Raw genomic sequence first — 18,692 nt, forward strand, 5'->3', positions numbered from 1 at the left:
AAATGTTGGCTTCATTATTTCATTCATTATTTTACAGACTACTTTTGATACCATTGTTCTGTTTAATCAAGAAAACTGTCTAAAATGGTTTAGGAGGTCATTCTGTTGGACAAAACCCATAATGGCATAAACCCAGCTACTGCCAAAATAACCTGTCCTTCAGAATAGTGCAGAAGCCCATTCCCCCAACTCAGTATCTCAAAGTAGTGACTTATTTTCTCAAAATATTGATAAAAATAATGATTTATTAAATTTCAAGAAAGTAAGTAACTATTTCGGATATGCTACCTAAACGTATCACAAACAAATGACAAAAATATAGTTGTGCCAAAGCTTTAATGATCAGTTACACATGACAGAATATAAGCCATTGAAAGTTGATGCTAAATCACAGTGCATAAAACACAGCCGCCAGTTTCACCTGTTATAATTTCAACTTGGTACAGACATTGTATAAGCAGCTATACTCAGTATTTGCATATGTGATTTAGAACATACAGCAGTACACTTTAAAAACATCATCATCATAAAAAATTATACTTGGAGCAGAGTTTGAAATTTTACATAGTTGCATAAGTGAAATGGGCGTGACCAGCTTGTTGCAAGGTGAACTGGTGAGGAATAATGTTATAAATGAAGGTATTTAAGGCATGCATAGTGTGCAAAATAGAAATAAAATATTGGGATATTGTGCCTCCTCAGTTTTACATTCCTTCTTTGTCATGCAAGGTGACCCTTAAAAACTGCACAGGAATGATGTGGGTCCCCAATCCTCTTCACAGTGAACTGTCAGAGTGAATTTCTGCCTGATGGAATTCTGTATTTGTTTGTCGTTGGAATATCTTCTGTAGAAGCGCCTTCAAATGATTCCTTATTTTTTTACTAGCAAAAATGTAAATCACTGGATTAACACAGCAGTGGGAAATAGCGAGTAATCTGCAGAGATCAAATGCATATTTAAGCTGAGCAAAGACACCAAGTTGTGTAAAAAGCTCAATCTGATGATGAGTTAAAGTCTGCAGAAATACCACAATGTTATAAGGAACCCAGCTCACAAAGGACACCACCACCATGCAGAAGACGAGTCTCACAGTCCTGTGTTTCTTCTTTGTTTGGGCCTTGATGATGGTCAGAAGAATTCTTATGAAGCAGAAGCTCATGACTAAAAAGGCAACAACCAAAAAAATGTTCTGCTCATATGTGACACCAACAAAGGCTATAATGCTGTTATGGTCACAGTAAAGTGTGTCAGGGTCTGATGGGTCACTGATGACTTCGCTGAACACGAAGTCTGGCAAAGCTGCTGAAAAGCTCACCACCCAAGCAATGATGGGAATCACTGCAAAACTGTGACACTTGGTCCAGTCAGACCTATGTAGCAGAGGATGGACCACTGCTGCATAGCGCTCAATGGACATCAGCATCAGGAACACAGTGCTGCTATAAAATCCAGCAGAGAAGATAAAGTTCACAGTTTTACACATAAAATCACCGAAAGTCCAGCTCCAGATGTAGTAACAGGCCCAAAAGGGAAGTCCAAGAGTGAAGATGAGGTCAGACAGAGTCAAGTTAAGGATGAAGATGTTGGTCAGTGATTTGAGGTTCTCGTAGAGTCCAAGGATCACCAGAACCAGGATGTTACCAATGAGACTGAGGAGGACCACAATGGAGATGAATATGGTAAGTACAGTGGATCCAAATTTGATCTCAGCCTCCTGGGGATATGTTTCATTATCCATAGGAGAGTAGAAGTAATAGTCTTCATAATTGTCTGTATCGTTTTCTGGAAAGCAAAGAAAGGATTGTTAAACATGTAAAGATTGATTCTGTTTTGCCATCTTTCAGGGTAGTGATGGCAAAGGATCTACCTCTGTCATCAACTATATATATATATATATATATATATATATATATATATATATATATATATATATATATATATATATATATATATGCATAATCTATATGCATGTTTCAGATAAATAATTAATATTATTAAAATTAATAATTAAATTAATAAAACCAACCTACAGCTTCTTGGGTTCTATATAACACCAAAAAGGGTTCTACTATTGTGATGATGCCAAGCGTAACAATTGAAGAACCTTTTTGGGTGCTATGTAGAACCCTTTTCAAAAACATTCTATAGACAACCACATACAGCATATTCTCCATCCGTCAGGAGAACCATTTCAAGAACCTTTAAGCATGCAAATATTTCTTTCATATTTCTATAAAGAACCATTCTCTTTGCTAAAGAACCCTTGAAGAACCATCTATGCTATTTCAGTGCTGTAAACCCAACCCTGTTACTTTCAAACCTCTTACTCATTCAAGCCACTGAATGACATTGTTTCTGAGATGAGTCAACACGGTGGCGAAGTGCATGTGTTCTGAGATTCAATGTTCAAAGTATAACCTTAATTTTTTAGGACTTACAAGAGCTAAATGCCACCCAGTGGTGGGATCACAACAGCTAGACTGAGTTTCCATCAGCTGTACAAGAGAATAAAGAACCTGGCATTTAACGGACTGTATATAGCGAGCAGTCTTATCGAGAGAGACACTGCAGTTATGTTTCAGTGAAAACCAAACGTAGAGATTTTTTTTCCAAAGACAGTCAACAGCACCACTGCCTGTGGGATTTGAACTCCAGTTGCCACCTTGTAACGCCATGGCGAGGCTCACTGGACTGTCTAATCAGTGCGTAGCAGTCAGTTATGAGGTTAGCTAACTGTGCTTAAGACTCCACAGAGTCTCCGTGTCTTATTACAATCACAAAAACTTTGTGTAGCAGCACTAGAGGACTTTGAAATGACTTTTGAAAGACTAAAGTCTGATACCTTCTCACATCTAAAGAGTGTCACAGTTTTTAGATAGATAGATAGATAGATAGATTGATTGATTGATTGATGCTTTATTGATCCCGAAGGAAATTTAGCAGCAGTAGCAGTCACACAACACAGGACAGTAATAAGGATGTAAACAATATAACAGGAAGGTGGAAATTTACAAGCAGATAAACACTTTTCCTTTCACTTTATAGTGGTACAGATGGGAAGATACGTTGGCTGGGTGTGTACAGATCTGGGGCTGTAGAACTGTGTACTCTGACGGATCATCACCCAGAATCTTTAATTACCCTGTAAAATGTTACCTTTTTTAAATTGACAGATTTACACATCAACACAACATGCAGCGATTCAGCCTTGTTGATTGGGTCATGAACTAAACCATAAAAAACAAACAAACAAAATGAGAAACCAGTGTGACAAAAAGCAAAAAAAAAAAACTGATGATTCTTCAATAATGCCATTCTTTAAGTCCTCTGCACATTTCCTTACATCACTGTTAAACTCACTGAGCCTGAAATATTAAAGCAGTCAGTTTAGAGCTCTCTCTCTCTCTCTCTCTCGTTCTATAGCGCCGCGCGCATGCGCCCCTTGCACATCATATTTGCATCGGCCAAGACTTAAAACTTACGATAATATTAAACACGGTTGATTTTGAAAAAGACTTGAGACCACCATCTTGACCACCTCACACTAAACGATCGAGATGACGCGAGCGCGATTCTAGCAATGACTTCATTCCGACACTGGATGTTTGTCTGCGACAGTGAAATCGCTTGTAAAGTCGTTTGGTGTAAGGCCGGCATTATTAACACCCCTTACTGTCGACATTACAGCTGCTGTTCTAAACATCCGCTTGTTGAAATGTGACTCTTAAAGAGACTATCAGCGCTTTACTGCTGGGATTTTCCGCGCCGTGGTGAGGAAATTCCCAAAAAAAAATCCACAGCAGAAAATCATTGGGGTGGTACTGCACCAGAGGGGGCGCTCGAGAGCGATGAAGCCCGTAGAGCCCGAGCCGATCAACGAGCTCTGTTCCCGGGACGAGGCTGAGCCTCATCTCGCTCACGCGGATCTTGAAGAATGACAGCAGAACAAAATACTGACGTTCAACACACCAACCAAGAGGGCGAGTACATGTCTGTGAACAAGCCTGCACAAAGACGTGCTAAGAGAAGGCACTGGAATATAGTATTATCTTTTCATCGGTAAGATGAAGATACATTATCAGTTCTTCATTAGTTTACTGGACTCTGCTGCCTTCTGTCGTGTATATTCCCCACACAGACTTCAGTCTTTTCACATTTACGTTAAAAGAACACAGTAATGATGGATGGATGTACTTTAATTTAGCGCATTCATTTTTTTTACAGGCAAAAATGGTTCGTTTTGGCGAAGTTTGTCGATTTTGTCCGATATTTGCCGTTTCAGCTCCTGTTTTAAACGCGCAGAAAAACACACGCCATAGAGAAAATTCCTTTAGTTCGCTAGTAGTGATGACAAATCACAGTGTTGTTTTAATAAATGACTAAAATAGTTGACATAAATGTCGTTTTCTTACCCATTTCTCTTTCCCAAATGCTCGTCTGTGCCACAGAGAGAAGTCGCGGAGAAACAGAAACTAACAGGGAATCAGTTTGTTTACAGTTCTGGAACAATAGTAAGATGTTTTCTATCAGATATTCACTCAGCGCTGGGTTGCCAAATGACCCAGTTTGGGTTTTTCCAGCAAAGCCTTCCCAGAGTGAGAGCTCCACTGTAAGGCTCCGCTCGCCTTGTTATACTTTCATTGTTATTATTCTGATCTCACTAGAGAGATATAATCAGACTCCCATAGTCCTTGTGGCTCCTGAGCTATAAAATAATCAAAACATCAACTTTCTTACCTTAGTATTTTATTGTTTTACTGGCTTATGCAAAAGTTTGGGCACCCCTGGTGAAATGACACTTTGTTGATTTTCTAACTGAAAATAAATGAACACACATCCTCTACAGGCAGCAAATTACTCATTTCTATGCAAAGTTCAGTGCACAATGTCTATTAACCCTTAGGACCATTGGACCATCAGACTCTGCCCTCACAATCCAGAGTGATTTCATCCACCTGTGACTATCCATCAGCCAGCGATCCAGCTCCAAAATCACCCAAACCCCACTCACTACTGTTTTATTACATATCTGCTTTTAGCCTTCATATTATGAACAAAGTGCTTTCAGTTTACATTGATTTTGAGTATTAACAATACATGATATTAAATATGCAACTGAATTTGTAATTAAAAATAAAGCCTGTCTTGCTGTGTATCAGAGTTTTAGCACTGAGCATGAATATATGATATTTTTCCACACTTCCAAACTTCAGTTTTAGAAGGTTGCATTTTTTTGTTTTTTGCTTCTTCTCATCCAAGTAATCCCAAACACATTCAATGATGTTGAGGTCTGGACCCTGGGCTGGTCAGCCCATTGTTCTGAGAACACCAGCAGCTTTATATATTTTTTTTCCCAAGATCTGAAGCAAGAGTGGAACTTTATTCTCTCCTTTAAGCTTTAAGTGCTGTTTGTCTGAGGGGGCAGTTTTGGTGGTCTGCCAGGTCTTACATGGTTGTTAGGAGTCTCATTTTCTGTTCCATATCAGGGCTCATATCATCCTAAACTAGGAACTGCTTTTTGGATTGAGGGAGTTTGATGTGGTCTGCGGATGTTGTTAGGGTTTCGGAACGTGTAAAAGAGGCATGCAGATCCTTAGATGTTAACCTGGGACTCTTTGTGATCTCCTAGAATATTATACGCTTTACCATTAGAGTCATTGTTGTTGGATGACCACACCGGGGAAGGGTAACAATGGTGGTGAATTTCCTCCATTTGCACACATTCTGCTTGACAGTGGATCAGTGACGTTCCAGCCTAATGAGCTTTGACTAATGTTTTTTCTGAGGTCCTCAGAAATCTCATTAGTGGCATGCACTAACAAATGTAAGTGGTAATCTCCAGACTTTGATAATAAAAAATCAGGCCATGTTTTTTTAATAGAGTAGGGTCAGCCACACTCACATCTGACACACAACTGATTGATTGCATCTCCTGACCCTCATTATCCCCTATACCAAACTGATAATTGTAGAGGTTCACATTCTTTTGCCAACCAAATTATATAACATTGAATCACTTTGTTCAATAAATGAAAGGAAAACTACACTTTGAAACAAAACAGTGCTTCAACGGTTCATTAGTAAAGAAAATGGTGCTATATAGAACCGTGAACACTCAAAGAACACTTTGCCTGATTAAAGAGTTCTTTGCCTCATTAAACGGTTCTTTAGATTGATGGAAAATGTGCGTGAATGTGCTATACACAGTTCTATATAAAACATTTTTGAAAATGGTTCTATGTAGCACCCAAAAGCGTTCTTCTATTGTTACAAGCTTGACATTGTAACAATGGAGGAACCCTTTTGGGCGCTATATAAATCCTTTTTCAAAAAGGTTCTATATAGAACCATGTACAGCACGTTTTCCATCAATCTGAAGAACTCTGTCCTGAGGCAAAGAAGCATTTAATCAGGCAAAGTGTTCTTTACTAAAGAACCATTGAAGCATCATGTTTTTAAGAGTGTATATAATTGTGTTATTTGTTCTATTGGGTTCTCTTTATCTCTGGTTATGAGTTAAATAAAGATCTGATCTCATTTTAGGTGAAACTGCAGAATTGCGCATGATGCTGAGTTTAAAATACAACCCCATTTCCAAAAAATGGGGACACTGTGCAAAATGTAATTAAAAACAAAATGCAGTTATGTGCGAATCATTTAAACCCTATATTTCATAGAAAATGGTACAAAGACAACAAATCAAATGTTGAAACTGAGAAATTTGATTGTTTTTTAGAAAATATATGCCCATTTTGAATTTGATGCCAGCAACCTGTTCCAAAAAAGTTTGGACAGGGGGCATGTTTACCACATTATTACATCACCTCTTTTTTTTAAGAACACTCTGTAAGTGTTTGGGAACTGAGGAACTGCTGTTGTTTTGAAAGTGAAATGTTTTCCCATTTTTGCTTAACATAGGATTTCAGCTGCTCATCAGTTCAGGGTCTCCTTTGTCATAGTTTTCATTTTATAATGTGCCAAATATTGTCAGTGGTGACAGGTCAGGACTAAAGGCCAGTTTAGCACCCAGACTCTTTTAATATAGAGCCATGCTGTTGTAATACATGCAGAATGTGGTTTGTCATTGTCTTGCTGAAATAAGCAGGGTCTTTCCTGAAAAAGACGTCATCTGGATGGCAGCATATGTTGCCAAAACATGTATGTATCGTTCAGCATTAATGGTGCCTTCACAGATGTGCATGTCACCCATGCCATATGCATTAATGCGCCCCTATACCATGATGAATACTGACTTTTGAACTGTGCACTGATAACAAGCTGAGTGGCCTTTAGCCCAGAGGACACAGTGTCCATGATTTCCAGAAAGAAATTCAAATGTTGATTCGGACCACAGGACACTTTTCCACTTCACCTCAGTACATTTTAAATGAGCTCAGGCCCAGAGAAGGTGGCAGCGTTTCTGGATCCTGTTTACATTTGGTTTCTTCTTTGTGTTTTAGAGTTTTACTTAGCATTTGTGGATGCAATGATGAACTGTTTTCACAGACAGTGGTATTCAGAAGTGTTCCTGAGCCCATGCAGTGATTTCCTCTACAGAATCATGTCTGTTTTTAATGCAGTGCCACCTGAGGGCCCAAAGATCACGGACAGCAATTACTGGTTTTTGGCCTTGTCCATTGCATACAGAGATTTCTCCAGATTCTCTGAATCTTGTAATGTTATTATGTACTGTAGATGATGAAAAGCAAAAGTTGTTTGCTATTTTATGTTGAGAAACGTTATTCTTGAATTGTTGCACCATTTGCCTGCACAGCCTTTCACAGAGTGATGAACCCCATCTTTACTTCTGAAAGACTTATTTTGCTCATTTTATACCCAATCGTGTTACTGACCTGTTGCCAATGAACCACCAGGTGTTTTTAAAAGCATAACACAACTTTACCAGCCTTTTGTTGCCCCTGTCCCAATTTTTTTGCTGGCGTCAAATTCACAAATGGTCAAATATTTTTCAAAAAACAATGCAATTTCTCAGTTTCAACATTTAATATGTTGTCTTTGAAGCATTTTCAATAAAAATATAGGGTTTAAATGATTTGCACATCTTTGCATTTTGTTTTTATTTACGTTTTTCACAGTGTCCCACCTTTTTTGGAAATGGGGTTGTAGTTGCTTCACAAGAAATAATGGTGTTTCTTTGAAAAATGGTGACTATTTTTTAATTGAACGGGTAAGTATTATAAAAGGTTACTTCCTAAAAATGTAAAAAGTAACTGTATTCTGAATACTGCCATTACAAAATATAACTTGGACTGAATACAGATGCTTAATTTCTGTATTCTGAATACGTATTCCTAATACTTGTATCTCATTACATCCCAACCCTGGCAGTGATGACATTTCCGTTTGTCATTTGGCAGACACTCCTATCCAGAGTGACTTACAATTTGATCAGTTTACACAGTTAGGCAAAGGTAGTGTTAGGAGTCTTGCCCAAGGACTTGTATTGGTATAGTGTGCCCAAGCAGGACTGAACCCCAGTCTACAGCATAGAAGGCAGAGGTGTTACCCACTACACTATACCGACCAAATAATACTAGTATTTCTTTTCAATTACACAGTCAAGGCCACTTATCCTCCTTGGTTACAGGTGCCTATCTACACAGTCATTGGGTGGAAGGCAGGAAACACAATGGACAGGTCACCAGTCACAGACATATACATTGACAACTGGGGCAATTTAACATCTCCAGTTCACCTGAGAGCATGTCTTTGGACTGTGGGAGGAACATGCAAACTCCACACAGAAGGGGATCCTGGTAACCTGGCTGGGGAATTGAACCCACCGTGCCACCAGTGTTAGCCAGGACTTGCTAACTAAGTAAACTATGTAGAGGTGTTGAGAGATCTGTGTGCATGTTATTAAACTTGTGTTTAATAACATCTACACTGTGTGTGCTTTTCTCACCTGTTTTTCATATGGCAGTGTGTGAATTTTAAAGCAGTTTATATTTGAGTGTTATGAAGGATTATTATCCATCTCACCTTATTTGGAATTTACTACAAGCCATGGCATTGCTATGGTGAGGGCTCTGTGTGTTCTTGGGCAGTTCAGCATACTTTACTGTAATTGTGTTTTCTGTATTAGTGAATTGAGTATATGCAGCCCAGGGCTGTTCATTTTACATAGGAACGTATGTTTTTCCTCTAATCTTGTCTTGTGAAGATTAAGTAAGTAAGAAGTTGGCATTGCACATATCCACGACATACAGTGCTGCTTAATCTTAATGTTAGTAAACTTTTTTGAGGGAAGATTGAACTGAACAGCTCCCCAGCAGTGCACCACAAGTGATAAGCTTAGCTTTAACTGGGCTCATGCATGCTGAAAATCACATAGCTACCCGTTTTATAGTCAAAATTGTAAAATTTTGTAATTGGCATTTATACAAGAGTTAGTTCCAGCCACACAAACTGATTGGTTGAGAAGCGTTCTAACCATGCTGTTATTTTGCCATAACATCACGTTTTTTTCACAAGCACTGTATCACTCCACTGAGACGCTGTTTGGCGAATGATATTGGGTTCATTTCTGGCTAATTCCAGGTTGTTTGGGGGTTCTTCTGTCCCAGCTGCCGACTGAAAAGCTTGCTCAGTGGTGATGACAGTTTTGGAATTTAGTGTAAGGAGCTGGAGAGCGAACTGCTGGCTGTGCAGTGAGTGAGCGGAGCTCATTACTCTGATGTAGCAACAAGCTGCTTGTTAAGGAACTATAATTTGGCGGAAGGAATTGCTAACATTGTTTAATATGTTTTAAAGTTTCATGGCCCAATTTATTCATTTCTTACTTTATTTATTTAACTGTTGTATAAAAGCAATAGAACACTCTAGATCATGTGTTATTGTGAATAACATCACGGCTGTGATGATCTATGATGTTATTTCGCAATAACACACTCCCTCTTGCTTAGATGGCAAATAGATGGCTTAGTGGGATTATGGGCAGCAGCAGTGGATGGAAGCAGATGATGAGAGCCAAAATAACGTTCAGAATTTTGTATTAATTTGAATAACTACACAAACAAAACTGCCAACCAGTACAAGTGAAGAAAGTATGAAATAAATAAAAATTACATGTACTTTATCAAGATGTATTGTAAATGTATTCAGAATATGTTACTTTTTTATGTATTACAATGCAATATGTTACTGAACACATTTAGGACAGTGCATTCAGTATTCCATCATCACTACTTCTCCAAAGTATTCTTCCCAACCCTGCTTAGTGCATTACACAACAGTTAAGCCATCACAGTCAATGAATGCATACTTCTGATATAAGCATATAAAATGCAGCTAAGGGTCTAAAGGCACGTAAACAAAAAAGCATTCGCCTGAAGTCCAAAAGATGAGAAAACAGTAAGGACTGTGCACATCGTTGTTCCTAATTTCAAAAATGCTTTACTTAGTCAAATTTAGGGCTACATATCAGGTTCACCTGCAAAAATGTTTGTTCTCTGTTTTAAGCCATTGTCAATCCCACAAGGCTACACTCTTGGTGTAAAATTATGCCTTTATTTACATTTATTATGCCTTTATTTACATGTTATGACATAAATAATAGCATTTTAGTACAGACCAGTTTTAAATGCACAATACAGAGCAGCCAGTCAGGACAGAGCTCATTTACATAAATCATTCTTAAAGGCACAGTAACAAAAACAGCTTCTTTGATTCTATTGGATTTAGAGATGTTGGAAAATGGTCATGTAATCATTACTATTAGTGTTTTTCATACAGAAAACCACACAAATGTTGTGAGTCTACTTCAGTCAGAAAACAATACAAGAAAAATGTAGGATATGGGCCTCACTCTGTCATTTTATAACAAGAGCAAACACGATGACACAGTTCTAAAAGTAAACTTAAAGTCAGTCAGAGAGATGAACTGCTGCAATTTCTAATGTTTCTGTAGGTCGTTCCAAATTATTCTTGTTTTAATGGGAGTGAATTAGGTCAACTTTTGGCCCACATAAAACAGGCAGAATGAATTTCTACCATTCTCATATAATGGAAGTCTATGGTGATTTAGCATCGAAACAGTTTCTTTAGAAGTGTCCTCAAATTATCCCAGAATATTTTATGAACAAAACAATAAATCACTGGATTAAGACAGCAGTGGGAAAAAGCGAGCAATCTGCAGACATAGAACGCATAGTCAAGACGAGTGGACACGTCACATTCAGAAAAAGTTTTGATCTGACGATAAGTTGAGGAGCGCAGAAATATTACAATGTTATAAGGAGCCCAGCACACAAAAAACACAGACACAATACAGAGGATGAGTCTTTTAGCCTTGTGTGCGTTGGCAGCAAGAGATTTGAGGATGGCTCGAAAAATTCTTGCATAGCAACAAAACATGACAAAAAAGGCAACCACAAAAAAAATGTTCTGCTCGTGTGTAACATCAAAGATAGCAAAAGTGCTGTTATACTCACAGTACTGTTTGTCAGAGTCTGGGTCAGGTATGACTTCATAGTACAGTAAGTCTGGCACAGCTGCTACAATGCTCACCACCCAAGCAATGAATAATAAAGGAATAACTGAACAGTGCCGATATCTCGTTCGATAGGACAGAGGATGGATGATTGCTACATAGCGCTGAATGGTCATCAGCATCAGGAACACAATGCTGCTATAAAATCCAGCAGAGAAGACAAAGTTCACACTTTTACACATAAAATCACCAAACGTCCAGCCCCAAATGTGATAACAGGCCCAAAATGGAAGTCCGAGAGTGAAGATCAGGTCAGACAGAGCCAAGTTGAGGATGAAGATTTTGTTCAGTGACCTGTCGTTTTCATCCAAATTCAGTCCAAACACCACCAGAACCAGTATGTTTCCGATGAGACTGAGGAGGACCACAATGGTGAAGACTGTGGGAACTACAATGGATCCAAATTTGATCACAGCCTCGCGATTACATATTTCAATATAATCATCATAATATGCAAATGTGCCATTTCCATATTCTTCTTCTGCACTTATTTCTGGAAAGCAAAGAAAGGATTGTTAAACACCTACAAAGCACTTCTATTCACTCATTTTTACTCTGACTGAGAGGAGCAAAGAGCACTAGTTTATACAAAATTAGAGCTCTTTGTTCCTCTGTGTCAGAGTAAAGCGCTTTCATTATCTCTGTGATAATGCTGAACAATTCAGATACATTTTCTTACCCATTTTTCTCTCCTGAATTGTTGTGTGTGTCACATGGAGAGAGGACTAGGACACTACAACACAGAAACAGAATGATTAAAGTAGGCATTCACTGTGAGATTTAAGAAGTCTTGCTGTTTTCTGTCAAACTCATGCTGCATTTGTACATCTAAAGCCTACAATATACTATCTGCTCACACAGCACTAAAATAATCAGTCTGACTGACATGCTATTGATAATTTCCAATAAAGCCTAACAAAGATACTGAAGAATAAGCATGTAGTTTTGCAATCTTCTTCCATAATGTCCATTAAAAAAGGGAAAATAAAAATACATACATGTATACACTTACAGAAGTATCAGCTTCTGCAGTCTGCACTGGAAACATGAACTATTTCACCTGGAGGATCAGAATAGTGTGTTTTGTACTGTCAGGCTTTTGCCCAATAGATGAAACTGCACATTAAATTCTGGCTGCAGATCTCTCTGAAAGACAAATTGAAACAAACGTGAAAACTGACATTTCTGGAAATTTACTATATTGCACACCTACCATGAAACCTGAAAGGGTTGGGGCATGTACAGGGATTTCTTAATCTTGTGTGAGCAGCTCTGAAACACTCTCGAATACGCACTGTGTTTAAAATTTTTGGGTACGGTAAATGATAGATGACTATAAGTAAAAAAAAGTGTCAATGTTTCTGGAAGTTTTTTTTTTTTTTAGCTGAAAAACTGGTCAGTCCCAGATGCAGTGCAAGGCAAATGCAGAGCCTCAGGTAGGGGACGTTGGTGCTGGTGCCTCCTGGCTAAACTAATCCTAGCCGGCTCCTCTTTCCTAGTTAACTTAGAATAGCTGCAGATCCAAACGCCCCAGTGTAGGTTCGATTCGACTAACTGGTGCTCTGCTATCATAAGCATAGATTATAAAAACTTAACGTTACAACAACAAGAGCAAAGTCGACTGATTGATGGTGGAGCCAAAATCAAACCTGTTCTGTAGTGCTTTTAAATTGTAGCCTGCTAGGCTAAGCTAACGCAAGTGCACAGTGCCTCCCTCTGCAGTGCGGATTGACTGAAGTGATAGAAAGATAAAAAATAGAATTATTCTGTGGTGCTTTGAGCTGTACGCTGCCAGGCAATGCTAATGCTAATGTAGCTACTTATCCAGCTAAAGGTGAAACCCACTGCAGTGCAGTCTGTTTCAGTAACAGATGCTACCATTAAGAGAGTAAAGAAGATGAGACCACACCAAGAGACTGGAGTTGGAGTGACAGACGGACTTTTGGAAGGAACTGCTGGGCTTGGAGCAAGTGAAGCTGGTTGTGGCAGCTGGCATTGGAGCTGAAGCAGAAAGTCAGGACTCCCTGGCACCTTGGCCTTCGTTTCCTGTGAGGGAAGCCGCTGGGTCCAGAAGAGCTGAACACGCAGCGCCAGCGCGGATCCCTGAGGGTCGTGAGCAGCGCACACGAGCAGCACCCTCCCCAGGTTTGACGATGCTGTGGACAACGGGAGAAAGTCAAACTATGACCGGCAGGCCAACGGCCAGGAGTTTTAGCCAGCAGAGACAATCTGAGGGCAGGGGGAAGTAGAGGCGAGGTAGTTACATCTCTCTAGGTCCATCAAACAATATCCATTTTCTTTTTCATGCGCTTTGAAGTAGGCTGGCATATGAGCTCCTTGTGGAATATGTCAGAACTGTCTGGAAATATCTGACGTCTACACTCTTTGCCTACAGAGAATCCAGTGTTGAGTAGCTTCCTGTTGCTCCTGTTTTTCCTGTTGTTTTATGGAAATATATGGCTGTATGAAACATATTAATAGCATTAAGACAAAACGCACTAACAACAGCTCTGGAAACCTGATGGCAGGCACCTTATGTGCGTTCACTGGTAGGTTTTACTCATTGATAAGTGAAGATACATTAACTTTTCTACTTTTCTTCACTGGTTCGCTGGAATATGCTGCCTTTTGTTTTTTTCTTTTTTGCGGCCACAAAAACAAACCAACAAAAACAAACAAACAAACAGGTGACGGTCATATTTCAGGTACATTTCACGGACATTTTTCACTCTTTTCTAAATCACATTTTATTTTTTTACTGGCAAATAAATTACCCGCTTCAAGCAAGCGTACAAACTTTCATGCGAACTGGGCGATGTTGTCTGATACATGCCAAAAAGCGCATAAAAATGCGGACAGGAGAGAAGTTACTATTAAATTCAAATACTAATGTTAGTAAATAATGAATGGTCATTTCGATGAAACAGATGACTTTAGTTATTAACATTAATGTCATTTTCTTACCTATTTTTTTTTTCCTAAGCGCTCGTCTGTGCCACAGAGAGAACACGCGGGGAAACGGACTAGCAGGGCTTCAGTTTGTTCAACGGTTCTGCACCAATAGACTATTCACTGTGTGGGAGGAGCAGAGCTGAGGTGTCAGGAACGCCTAGAACTGCACTTGAGCAGGGGCGACAAGGTTGTACCTTAAACATATGCACAATAGCATAATGCTCAAGGGCTCACAAACTTTAAGCAGCACTGTATGTCGTGTATAGGTGCAATGCCAACTTGTACTTACTTACTTAATCTTCACAAGACAAGTTTAGTGGAAAAAACTTATGTTCTTATGAAAAATGAACAGCGCTGAACAGCATATACTCAATTCACTAATACAGAAAACACAATTACAGTAAAGAAGCTAAACTGCCCAAGAACACACAGAGCCCTCACCATAGCAATGCCATGACTTATAGTAAACACAAAATAAGGTGACATAGGTAATAATCCTTCATATCACTCAAATATAAACTTCTTTCACACTGAAAACAGGTGAGAAAACCACATCCTTTCCTCTACAAAAACATTAGTGCATGGCCTTCTTTCCATGCAGACGAAGCAGGTTGTGTTTCAGTGCTCCAATCTGCACCTATTTCTACACACCTTTTGATGAATAAATCTCTCCTTTTCTGTTCCCAATCCTGATCCTTGAATACCCCCTGCCTAATGAGTCCAAATGAATATGATCACTGCATTACATAATATTTCCTTTAGAGTTAAGTCATCACAGTTAATGTATACTTCTGGTATAAACATATAAAATGCCACTAAGGGGCTAAAGACACATAAAGAAATAAACAAAAATGTTTGTTCTTTGTTTTAGGCTACTGTCATTCCAATAAGGCTAGGGTTAAAATTATGGCTTTATTTATATTTACATTGATATGCACATTTATTTACAATTCATTTATAATAACATGCTTTAATATTTAAAAGTGAAGCCTAAGTAAGGTGAAAAGGGGTGTGACCAGTGTGTATCAGACAGATCATCTGCCTTTGGCAACAAGTACGCATCTAATTTTGAAATTCATGATTTTAAGGTATCATACCACCAGACACCACAATGGGTCAGATATATGAAGAAAGCAAACTACAAAAGCACCACCAGCCCCCCATCCCTCCCTCCCCCACCCCAGACCCGCAGAGGAGGGGCCATCCCTTGTCATTCTTCAGATACAGATTCTGCCTTTCAGCCTGACGAGTCTACAGAGGAGAGGAAGAGAAAGGTATGCAGGTTGTCTTTTGTGCAAATCGAGGCACAAATTTTCTTAAAAACTTTTGTAGACAATAACGAGACACTACATATTTTGAAAGGCTGTTTTGACACTGCTAAATACTTACAATTGGTGTATTTTTTCAAAAAGACCTGTCTAATCAAAACGTAATGAAAAGCAGGGAGAGAGACACATTAGTATTAGTAATTAATGAGGTCAGGTACTGATGTTGGATGATCAGCTCTGGATCACTCCAACTCATACCTAAGGTATTGGATGGAGCTCCATCACTCCAGAGAGCAAGAGAACAGTTTGACTGCTCCACAGCCCAATGCTGGCAGACTTTATTCCCCATCTAGCCCAAGCTTGCATTGGACATGATGCCCTTAGACTCTTGTGGGGCTGCTCCAGAGCATCCCATTCTATTGGCAAATGCTTTCCTATGGAAATTATCAAAGCTGTGTGTGCACAATTGCCTCTGTCAGCAGTGGGTGCACCTTAAAGTAGCTGAGTTAACTAATTAGAAGGGTTGTCTGACTATTTCTGGACATAGTGTATTGTGTTTAACCAAGTTATGGAATAAAATTAATTTAAATGCTTAGTTATTTGCATTTGTGAATAGCTTTCTACAGCACAGCAAAAATCAAGAAGGAAAAAGAGGACAAATAGTCAGACACAAGAAAACCATGAAGGCAGCAATAATGGAAGTATATCTTCAGATCCTGAGACTGGTGAGTTCACACTTGAACAGATGAGTATGGTAAGATGTGGACTGAATGACCTACTAATTAACAATTAACAACTGCAGTACAATCACTACCAGGCAGAAGTGTGTACTGACTAGTAACATTTACTAAATTACCTCTACTCAAGTCAGATTTTTATGGATTTATGCCTCCCTGGGTATTTTCAAATTATACTATTTTTACCTCTACTCAGATTTATTTGTTAAGCAATGAAGGTAGGCATCAACATTTCTTTACAGATTCTTGTTTTGTTCTTAATGTTATTCTCTTACATTAGTGACAGTACTGCTTTGTGAATGGTCATACCTCCGACTTTGGAGATTTATCATTTTATTTTAGGCTGAAAATGAGCAAAATAGAGCCTAACAAACTTCAATTCATTTGCTTATAGACACTGGGTGAACTATGAAGTTCCACTGCAGTTCTATAAGTTACTCAGTACTTAAGTAGCCTTTTGACTTGATACGTTTGTTTTTTACTGAAATTGTTTCTTAGAAAGGTAGTTTTGAGTCATTACTGTTACTGAAGTAACAGTAGTTCTGCTTGAGTACACACCTCTGTTCTCAAAGCAGCACTCTTCCTTAGCAGCCCTGGTGCATTTTTTGGCTGTGATAATTTCCATATGCTTGCTGTATTGTTACTCTGATTGAGTGAATATTTCCCCAGCAGTTGCTGTCATATTGTAATAACATTGAATAGACTCTGCATTGAAAGGATTCTGGGTTAACATGCTTATGTAGGGTTGGCTTTGTTTTGTTTTTTCAACTTTACACACACAATTTGGAAGCGCAAACTAGGGGTGCAACGATTATTTGACTTAGTCAACTAAAATCGACGACCAAACTAATTTAGTAGTCGATTCGTTGGTGACGTCATTGCGCGTCTTTCTCGCGCTCACTAGAAACGTTGCGACATTACCGCTCCCTGGACAGTTAACAACAGCGCGATGGCTGCCTCAAGAACAAAGTCCTCAAAAGTGTGGAGCTAAACTCAGAAAACAAATTGTGCTATTTGTAAAACCAAGCTTATTTGTAAAACGGGGAGCCCATCCTCCATGATGGAGCATCTGAAGAGGAAACTTGTCGGCTCACTGGGTGAAGAAGATTAATCTCGGTAAAATACAGCTCTAGAAGTGCACTCATTAGTGCAGTGTGTGAAGTACAGAAGTGTGTGTGGTTTGGGACGCGGAGGTAGTTGTGCTAGCGAGCTAGCTAATGCTAATGTCAAGTTCCGTCCTACTTCATGCTGTGAGCCGAGCTGTAACATTCTGTTTCGAAATGCATTTTCTCTGGAATCGTTAACGGAGTTGGAACAGAGGAGCAAGTAACTATTATTCACAGCGACCCTGTTCATTTTCCAGATAACGTTCACAGTTTTAACACTGCATCGTCGTCTTAACGTCGAGGCCACCGGTGTGGTCAAATTCGGCGAACACAGGAGATCCGAACAGGTTTCTGTTCTCAGCGAACGTTTGACTCCACTCGCTAACAGTTTAAGGAGGTAGTTCTCTGTGAACACACAGAGTAGCTGGACAAAGGGTTACCGTTGAAATGAAGTGTTTACACAAAATCGTTTAATTTTAACTGATTTAGATTTTATTGCTGCTACTTAGCACGTCCTTGGTTATAAATTTTGATTGGAAAAATAGAATGAAGTTTTATTTTTTTATCTTTTGTATTATCTTTAGTTCACTAAAACTTTTTTCTTGAATGTTATCTTTATTGTCTTCATTGTCAGTTAGCAAATGCATAAAACAATCTCCAGCTAAATTTAAAAGCTAATAGCTACATAAAAGTATTTTGGTAATTTAGTGATTCATAATCCAAATAATCGATTATTCGTTTCAGTAATTGATTATTCGACTATCAAATTAGTCGTTTGTTGCAGTCCTACTGCAAACATACATGTATTTCTAAGCACCTGTTGGTTTGCTTCTTTTATAATATTGCCTGCAAAATCTACTTCAGTGCCATGCATGTTTTGTGACATAGCCATTCAGAATATTTACTATAACAATATAGAAAGACATTTCTGTTCAGTACAAAATTCAGAATATTTGCAAAAAATACACTGAGTGCATCTACATGCACTCCAATCTAGAAGTCTGATTAAGAAATCCAATAAAGAGAGCTGGATTTTAGCTCAGTAATCAGATTTCTCAGTGCATGTATGCTTGTACTCTGATTTCTATCGGATTTCTCAGTCTGCGCATGCACGAG

The 18,692-nt window shown here is 38.8% G+C and overlaps 2 protein-coding genes across 5 annotated transcripts; both read right to left on the bottom strand.

The window, feature by feature from the left end:
* Positions 1–319: 319 nt before the first annotated feature.
* Positions 320–4,787, bottom strand: LOC118822747 (chemokine XC receptor 1-like). 2 transcript variants are annotated; one of them, XM_036592013.1, is made up of 2 exons: positions 4,414–4,787; positions 320–1,771 (listed from the first exon to the last, which is right to left on the bottom strand). In XM_036592013.1, exons 1-2 carry the CDS (start codon positions 4,415–4,417, stop codon positions 777–779), a joined length of 999 nt encoding a protein of 332 aa, XP_036447906.1. In that variant the 5' UTR covers positions 4,418–4,787; the 3' UTR covers positions 320–776. The 2 variants fall into 2 exon arrangements, with proteins under 2 accessions (XP_036447906.1, XP_036447905.1); XM_036592012.1 differs by having other exon boundaries at positions 320–1,783; positions 4,414–4,779.
* A 5,899-nt stretch (positions 4,788–10,686) lies between these two features.
* LOC118822572 (chemokine XC receptor 1-like) lies at positions 10,687–14,535 on the bottom strand. Of its 3 annotated transcripts, none has more exons than XM_036591710.1 (4): positions 14,478–14,535; positions 12,526–12,659; positions 12,193–12,246; positions 10,687–12,006 (listed from the first exon to the last, which is right to left on the bottom strand). In XM_036591710.1, exons 3-4 carry the CDS (start codon positions 12,194–12,196, stop codon positions 11,045–11,047), a joined length of 966 nt encoding a protein of 321 aa, XP_036447603.1. In that variant the 5' UTR covers positions 12,197–12,246; positions 12,526–12,659; positions 14,478–14,535; the 3' UTR covers positions 10,687–11,044. The 3 variants fall into 3 exon arrangements, with proteins under 3 accessions (XP_036447603.1, XP_036447602.1, XP_036447601.1); XM_036591709.1 differs by lacking the exon at positions 14,478–14,535 and adding an exon at positions 13,454–13,480; XM_036591708.1 differs by lacking the exon at positions 14,478–14,535 and having other exon boundaries at positions 12,526–12,889.
* Positions 14,536–18,692: the final 4,157 nt, after the last annotated feature.

Source organism: Colossoma macropomum, unplaced genomic scaffold (genome assembly GCF_904425465.1).
Source record: "Colossoma macropomum unplaced genomic scaffold, Colossoma_macropomum, whole genome shotgun sequence".
In the NCBI taxonomy this organism is placed as follows: Eukaryota; Metazoa; Chordata; class Actinopteri; order Characiformes; family Serrasalmidae; genus Colossoma; species Colossoma macropomum.